Here is an 8,342-nt window from a genome sequence, read left to right on the forward strand (position 1 = left end):
CCAGCCTGGAAACAGTGATGACCCTGCTAGTCTTGCTATGGTGAGACCTTTTTCCTGCTCCAGGAAGGACCATCACGTGCTGGGGAAGACCATAGGGACAGGGAATCCCCACCCCTGGAGGGTCTCTAAAGGTAGTTTTTCCGGATCCATGTGCAGGGAGTGACACAAGTCGCAGGGGGAGGCAATGGGGTAGGTGACCTCCTGGTCCTATTAGGAGTGCCACCAGGTTACCTTGTTGAGTTCATCCTCCAACAGACAGGCGTCCAAGCCCAGTTCTTTGAAGTGTCCCTCTTTCACTGTCATGATCACCCTGTACATCTCATTGTAGTCCTTGGCGGTGAGGTGGGAGAAGTTCACATGAGGTGGGATGAGGTCGTGGCTTAGCACATTGGTGTTCAGGTAGCCCAAGATCTTCTCAGCATTCCTAAGGGAGAGCAGAGCCTGGTCACCCAGAGACGTCCCCTTCTTTCCAGGGTGGAGGATGGGCCCTGACCATGGAAGCCCTTCGCACCAAGCAGGGTGAACCTCCCTGGGTCACATTACCCAGGTCCCAGTCAGAGAACCTCTTTGCAGTTTCCCAAGGTGTAAGAAAACATTGCATTAGGCCACATGACAGAGGACGCAAATGGGCGACCACCAGAGAATGGGCCCTCTGTGCATTCTTCTCAGCTCCATGGTGCTGTGGCTTCTCTCCTGCTGTAAAACTCCACACTGCATGGTCAGGATTTATATGGGCTCAGCTCACTGTCTAAAGATAACACCAGGAGGACAAACTGACCTTCCTCCAGCTGCTTCAGGGTACAGCACAGCAGCTCCCTTAACCTTGCAGACAAGTGGGCCCTACAATGCACGGAAACTTGGGGAAACCCAGGTGACCTGACTAGACATGTTGGATTTACCCTCAATTTGCAGACTAAGAACCCATCTTAGGTTGGAGGAGCTGAATACCCAATTCCCTCAGCTACCATGGGACATCTCAGGAGATCCATCAGGAACGTGGGGCCACCAAAACACAACATCACTCAGCTCCAGAGCTCTTACTCTATTGCCTCTAGACCCACCACAACCAGCAGCAGCAAAGACCTGCCCACCCCAAACAAACAAAAAGCAAATCTTACTCCACCACACATTTCTCATTCATGATGTTGGCCTTGAAGCCCAGCACAGCAAACACGACCAGGGTAGCCAGGACGGATGTGAAGAAGTTGATGAAGGAGACAAGCGTGGCATCAAAGTGACAGTTGTTGTCCTGCTTGTTGTAGCTGGAGAAGGCGATGACTCCTCCGAAGCCCAGGCCCAAGGCGAAGAAAACCTGCGTAGCTGCCTCCCGCCACACCTGGGGGTCCAGCATCTTGTCCAGCTTGGAAGGAAGACATAAGAAGTTAAGTGGTTTGGTGGCCCCACAACTCATCCCAGTGGAGCCAGAGCTAAATTAAAAGACAGCTGTGATGGCAACCTGGGCTGGTTTTGGAGCAGCTATGGGCACGCTTTGATCCACCATGATGAGGTCTTGTATTACCAACCACTCACAGGTCCTTTTTCTTTTTCCCACAGAGGGGGAAACTGAGGCATGGAGAAGGGCAGGTTGAAGGTTTGACCTGACCATGTCTCCAGGCGCTCCCTGTGCCCCGAAGCCCAAGCTGGGTGCCCAATTTCCCAGTGCAAAGCCCTACAGCTTCCCAGTGGACCACCCAGCTGCCCTGGGGTGCTGGCGTCCCCGTCCCCCCCACCCAAGGGAGCCACGCGCCACCCAGCAATGCATCTCCATCCTCCCCTGGCCATCTCCTGCCTCCAGAGCGCCTGGAACACTTGAAATCAAACATCTCAGCTGGTGGGTTTGCTTAACCTCCCGTCCCCCCCAACCACATCCCCCATTTCCCGTCAGCCAGCGCCGCAGGCTGGAGGGCCTCCGAGCGTCATTCATCAAGAGATCATAATTAATATCTTCTAACAGCCTCGCCGGCTGAGCTGATTCATCTACATCTCTGCTTCATTAATTAATTAGCTGGTTAATTAATGGGATGCATACCACCAGTGGAGGGTTTGCCACCAGCCAGCAGCTTCCCATGAAGTCTTTAACTGTATCGCCCTGAGCACCCTCACGTCCCCCCCCGGTGTCTGGGCACCTAAAGGTGACGGGAGTGATGCTAAGGCCCAAAGCGGCTCCAGGACGATGAGTTTGTGAGGCTCTTGGCTGTCCTGGCCATACCCCGTATTTAAGGTGCTGCTGGCACCTCTTGATGATATATTGGGACCTCCGAGGTCGTTTGGGTTAATACTCTGGTTTTTGGGGTGGGGAGTATAAAAGAAAACAGGGTACCATCAGCTGCGAGGAGAACCTGCTCCGAGTTTGCTGGGCTTGGAGACTCTCACCTTGGGTGTGAACATGTGCATGATCCCATCCACCGCCCCGCGCAGCAGAAGTCCCCGCACCAAGAAGCAAACCAGCACCACGTAGGGGAAGAGCGAGCTGAAGTACATCACCTGGAGCAAGAGGGGTGCAACACGGGCGCAACGTCATTTACTGCCCGCTGAGCTCTGCCACCTCCCCAGCCAACCCCAGGACAGCACGCCAGGGGTTCTCATTTGGGGTTACCCTCCCCGAAATGAGGTCTGCTCCTCAGGCAGTGCAGGATGTTCCAAGCGCTGAAGCTCAGGTGGACCCACAAAGTGCTTGGACACACTTCACAGCATCCCAGACTGGTGAGGGTGGGAAGGGCCCTCTGGAGCTCCCCCCTCCCACCCCCCGCCAGAGCAGGGGCACCTCCAGCAGTGGCACAGGACGGCGCCCAGGCGGGTTTGGGATGGCTCCAGAGGGGGAGACTCCCCCACCTCTCTGGGCAGCCTGTCCCCCTGCGCTGCCGCCCTCACAGCAGAGAAGGCCCTCCTCAGGGGGAGATGGAACTGCCTATGGTCACGTTTGTGCCCGTTCCCTCTTGTCCTGTCACTGGGCACCACTGGAAAGAGGCTGGCCCCATCCTCCTGCCCCCCACCCTTTAGATATTGATCAGCATTGATGGGATCCCCTCTCAGCCTTCTCTTCTCCAGACTGAACAGCCCCGGGGCTCTCAGCCTTCCCTCAGCAGAGAGATGCTCCAGTCCCCCCATCATCTCCGTAGTCCTTTGCTGGACCCTCTCCAGAAGATCCCTGTCCCTCTTGACCCGGGGAGCCCCGAACTGGACACAGTGCTCCAGATGTGGCCTCAGCAGGTCTCACCAGGTCTCACTTAAGAGAGAAAAATCTGTAGGGGCTGCTGAATGCGAAGATGCCGGTGTCGGCTCAGAAGATCCCTGAAACACAAACTGCTGGTGCATGGAGGAGCCCAAGGGAAGGACAGTTCTGCACCTCCACCCCCTTCCCCCAGCATCTGCCCAGGCCTGCGGGCAGCCCCAGCTGGTTCCTGGCACGGGGCACGTTTCCAGTGCCCCGATGAGCAGATGTAGACGGGACTTCACCCCAGGCAGAGGAGATCTGCTGCCGTGGTCCTACTCCCGCAGCTCGCTCCCATCCCCTGCGCTGGGGGCCATGGGGCAGGGGTCCCATCACCCTTCTGCTACCTGCTAATGCACCAGATGTTTTGCAGAGCACATCTGGAGATAGGGATGCTCAAGCGACCCTCCCCTTCTGTGTCTGACCCCACTGCTCACACAGCCTTGCTTGAAACGTCGACGGCCTCCACGCGCTAACGGCATCCCTCCCCCAAAGCTTTCTGTTCCTCCCTGCCCTGCTTCTCCTGCGCAGAGTCCCAGCGCTCCCCCGCGCGAAGGGGGGCTCAGCTGTCACCCCTACATCCTACCAGCATCCATCGAGGTGGCGCACACGAGGGCATGGGAGAGTTGAGAGCCCCCGAACACAGGGGCTGGGCGGGTGATTTGGGTAGCCTGATGTGGCTGAGCCCTGGGCCAGGGCTGCAGGTGCCACCTGGACCAAACCTCTTCCCAAAAAACTTTTGATTTTATTCTGGATCCCCCTAGAGATGGCTCAACTCCAGAGCGGGTGTGAGCATCCCAGGGGACACAGCATCCCCTGGCCACCCCAGATCAGGGCAGGAGAACGTTGTCCAAGCAGGAGGTTTGTGCCTCGAGGACAGACCCCAGCCGGGCTCAGGTGGCCCCCGATACCCACCTTCCCAGAGGACTGGATGCCTTTGATCATAGCCAAGCCAACAAGGCTCCAGGCCACCAGCAGGCACAGGGTCATCTTCCAGTTGAGCCCTCCGCTCTCTGAGATGGAGTTGGAGATGTCCAGGGTCTCCCGGTACCAGAAGTAGGTGGTGGCTGAGCTCCTCTCACATTCGGTCTCCACAACTACAACCCAGCAGAGGCAGGAGAGCGTGAGGGGACTGAGGGAGAGTCACCCACCGTCTCTTGGGGGATTTACATCAATTAATATCAACGACCTGATGGAGCCAGCCAGGGAAGGGCAGGCACCCCAGGAAACTAAGGGACAGAAATTAAGGGGCCTCATTTTTAGCAGGAAAAAGAAGATCCGGGACATAAAGCTACTGTCAGATGAAAAATAAGATGTTAAATACAGGAAGAGATGTTTGCATTTGCTATAAAACCTCCCTGACTGTCCCAAGGAGACGCTCGGACGCTATTAAAAGCCATTAGCTCCATCAGCATCTCAGCTGGGCACTGATGGAGCAGCCAGGTGAGCCCTGCCTGCCCTCACCGCCTCCCTCTGCGGTCCTGGGTCACATCCTCAGCCCAAGCACCGAGGCAGCCTGGGGGACCCAAGCCCTGGATCCCCAAACTGGCTTCAAATCCCATCTGTGGGGACAGATCCCGAGGGGAGAGCAGGGGAACATCCAACCCAAGGGAAACATCTCCATATGATCAAGGCAGCTGGACTGGAGAGGACTCAGTGCCTCAGGAGACATCACAACCTCCGGTGTCCCCAACCCGTGATAGCTACAGCTGTTTAGGGGTCCCCAGTGTCCCACAGCCCCCCCTTCCCTGGGAAATGCTCCTTCCCAGCCAAGCCTCCCCCCACACCAGCTGTCCCTTACTGGCCACCGAGCCGTTTTTCACGATGGGGCACTCGCTCCAGGGAAGAGGGTACTGGAAGGACTTAAAGAAGTAAAAGATGCTCCAGCCGATGATGACGTTGTAATAGAGACCGACAAAAAAACAGACCTGGGGGGAGGAAGGAGGACACAGTATTAAATCACAGGGCAGGGACACTGTCCCCAACACACCTCCCGCTGGGCACGGACCCGGGGGGGGCCTCTCAAACCTCTGTGTGGGGTCCCTTGAGGGTTTCTTTCCGCCCCCCCCCCACACACACACACTTTGCACCTCGCAAAGCACCCCGAGGGGGGGCCCGAGGGGACCCGGGGGTGCACTCACCAGGCAGCTGGCGTAGCCGATGCCCCCCAGGCGAGGACAGATGTAATTCCAGACCCCGATGCTGCCCCGGCGGATCCGCTGCCCCACCGCCAGCTCCAGGAAGAAGAGGGGGAGCCCGATGATGATGAGCAGGACCAGGTAAGGGACCAGGTAGGCACCTGGTAGGGGAGAGAAAGCTCATCGTGGCCCCATCTCTACCTGCGTTCGGATGGAGGGACAGGGATGGAGAGGCAGGGCGCAGCCGGGACAGGCTCTGCCTGGTCCATCGATCCATTTGCAATGGGTTTGGGAACGCAGATCAGCGCTTGAGGGAGCAGAGAAGCCAGGCACGGAGAGGAGCAAACACAGGCACGTGGAAGGGAAAGGTGCCACCTCCCCTGCCGGTGTGGGTATGTGTGGGATAGACCCCAACGCACCCAAAGACACACCACACCCGTGCAGGCACATCGCCCTACGCGCAAGGAGACGCCTCCGTAAGGCAGCCCATGGGGACACACGAACGTCCCCGACCTTCGCGGACACACAGCCCTCCTGCTCCCCCAGCTCCTGCCTGCACACGCGTGTCGGAGCACAACCGAGCTCCTCCCCGCGCCGACACGCACCCCCCCACGGACACCCGCGTTCGCCACGCCGCGCACTGCCCATCGCCGAGCGCCGTCCTCTGCTTAAGGGTAGAAGCAGCTCGAATTAGAAACGCGGTTAATCTCTGCCTAATTGAGGAGGCCGGAGAGAAATTAGCAATTCCTGAAGCATAACCAAATGACCGTAAAGGATGCAATGACTCACGCTGCAGCGCCCGGCTGATGGATTACTCCAACCTCCTGCCAGGGGCTGAGGAACGGGCTCGGGAGTAACGTGGCTCGCTCCTGCGGGGCGGCAGGCGATCCAAAGGCACCTGCCGGAGCCTGGTTGAGTTGGGCAAATTCCCGGCTGGATTTACACCCCGGTGCAAGCCACCAACCCTTGGCCCCAGGCAGGAACTGGGGCAGCCGATGCGGCTTCGAGCAGCGGTGTTGCAAAAGGGTTCAGCCCGCAAAAGTGTCCCGAACCGAGCGCCCCGGCAGCGGGTCAGGGATTGATGGGTTAGGAACGCAGGTGGGGAGATAAATTAAGATGCAGCAGCCCAGGGTAATTAGGAGGATGAAAGGAGAGGCAGAGAGCAGGGCAGAGCTGGAGCCCGCTGTAATTCGGGGCAGGACCACGAGCATCCCATCTCTGCAACGCCCTCCTGGGGACCCACATCTCGACCATGCGGAGGGACGGAGATGAGACAGACGGACAGATTCAGGCGCAAATTTGGCCGATATTGGAGATTTTCTTCCGGCAATCTCTGGCAAGATGGGCACCGGCTCATGCCCGCGCATCGCTGTGATCGGCAGCACCGGTGTGGAAGCGCCGCGCTGCCAGCCCGTGCCGGCTCCCGGCACACTGAGTCCTGGAAATTTGGCTCCAGCCCATCTCGCTACCAGCACGCAGCCGTTCTCCCCCGCAGACGCCCGCTTGAGGAGCAGGAAAGAAAGCAACAGCAGCCGCCACCACATCCCGGGGCTGCTCAGCACACCCAGAAAGGGTCTGTCCGTCACTCCCCAGCTCCCACATCCGTCTGTCTGGCAGCAGCTTCACAGCCCACTGGGAACCCCAGCTGGGGTCAAGAGGGTTTAAACGCGGTGGGAAGAAAAGGCAGAAAAATCAGTGTCTGCCCCAGGGGACCGGGGAGATGAAGCCACTCGGCCAAAAGAAAAAGTGCAGGAAAGCTCAGGAATCTGCTGCTGGAGCCAGTTCCCAGCTCCGTGCCTCAGTTTCCCCATCTGTAAAATAGGGGCGATGGTTGGGACGGCTTGTAAAGTCTTTTTTTCGAGACCTGCTGTGGGAAGATGTCACGCAGCAGCAAGCTGTTCCTTAAACCAGCTGTTCGTCCCAGTCCCTGCCTGGCTCAGCGTCCCCGCGTCCCTCCGCAGGATGGGGCTGAGCTGCCGAGTTCAAACCCAGCACGGCCGTCTCCTCCGCTGCAGCAGGGCTGAGGGCTGGTTTAGGGTCAATTCCCCCCATCCCCACTTCGCATCCCATCTGGCCTTTTGTATAAAAACACTTGTTTAATGCTCCACACGTACAGGCGACAAATCCAGCCCCGGATTTGCTGGGGAATACCCCAGGATGTAATCCCAGCCTGGGAACGCGAGCTGCTCCTCCTGTCACCCAGCGCCCGAGACAGCCGAGGCGAAAGCCCCGCGAACATACAGGACAGCAGAGACCTCAGAACAAACTGAAAATGTTTCATTCGTTGCACTAATTACAGTTATTGACCGCTGTGCCAGTGGGGAAACTGAGGCACAGCGGGGTTAAGCGCTTGCAGAGAAGCGGGATGCTCTGGATCTCCATCCTCTGGGTCTGAGCTGGTTCCCGACCTCATTAAATCAGGAAAACCCACTTGGAAGTCAGAGGCGAGATGCGGAGAGCTGTGTAATGAAGCCAGCGGGGTTGCACCCATCTACCTCAGTCCTGAATTTACCCCGGGCTCTCTCTCCGACCTCCTTCGGGCCACCTGTACAACGTTCCCCACTGCATCCCGTGCACACGCGCAGCGGCACGTGCGATGAAGCTGACGCCGGCGTTCGAGCCCCGCAACGCCCGCGGACGCTCGCTGCAACCCAAGACCACGCCAAGGCTTTGCGATGCGGCGAACGCGCCGCGCTGCGCCAAACCCGAGCCTCTCCTCCACCCAAACTGGGACGTTGGGAGCTAAGTGTGACAGCGGCTGGGGAGATGCTGGGATGCAGGAGCCGGCCGCAGCGTGCTCCATCCCAGTCGGGAAGGCGATGGGGGATGCGAGAAGCTCCGGGGTGGGAAGTGCTGACTGCACAGGTCCTCGTTGGAGAGAATGACTCATCGCGAAGATGACACCGGAGATGTTTTAATTATTGAGAGCGCTGCAGGCGTGCCGGCTGCGGGGCTGGGGGCACGGGGAAGGCGAGCGCGAGGGGCAGAGCTGG

At 58.6% G+C, this 8,342-nt stretch overlaps 1 protein-coding gene across 1 annotated transcript in view; it reads right to left on the reverse strand.

Annotated features, from left to right (window-relative positions):
- The window catches only part of SLC6A17 (solute carrier family 6 (neutral amino acid transporter), member 17), an 11,339-nt gene that overhangs the window by 2,172 nt on the left and 825 nt on the right, over nt 1-8,342 (reverse strand). The window contains exons 2-7 of the mRNA XM_009891729.1: nt 5,353-5,510; nt 5,013-5,139; nt 4,127-4,308; nt 2,374-2,484; nt 1,119-1,360; nt 232-424 (exon numbers count right to left, since the gene is read on the reverse strand). Coding sequence (XP_009890031.1) covers nt 232-424; nt 1,119-1,360; nt 2,374-2,484; nt 4,127-4,308; nt 5,013-5,139; nt 5,353-5,510 — 1,013 coding nt within the window. The remainder of the gene's footprint in view (nt 1-231; nt 425-1,118; nt 1,361-2,373; nt 2,485-4,126; nt 4,309-5,012; nt 5,140-5,352; nt 5,511-8,342) is intronic.

Source organism: Charadrius vociferus, unplaced genomic scaffold, assembly GCF_000708025.1.
Source record: "Charadrius vociferus isolate BGI_N301 unplaced genomic scaffold, ASM70802v2 scaffold819, whole genome shotgun sequence".
NCBI lineage: Eukaryota > Metazoa > Chordata > Aves > Charadriiformes > Charadriidae > Charadrius > Charadrius vociferus.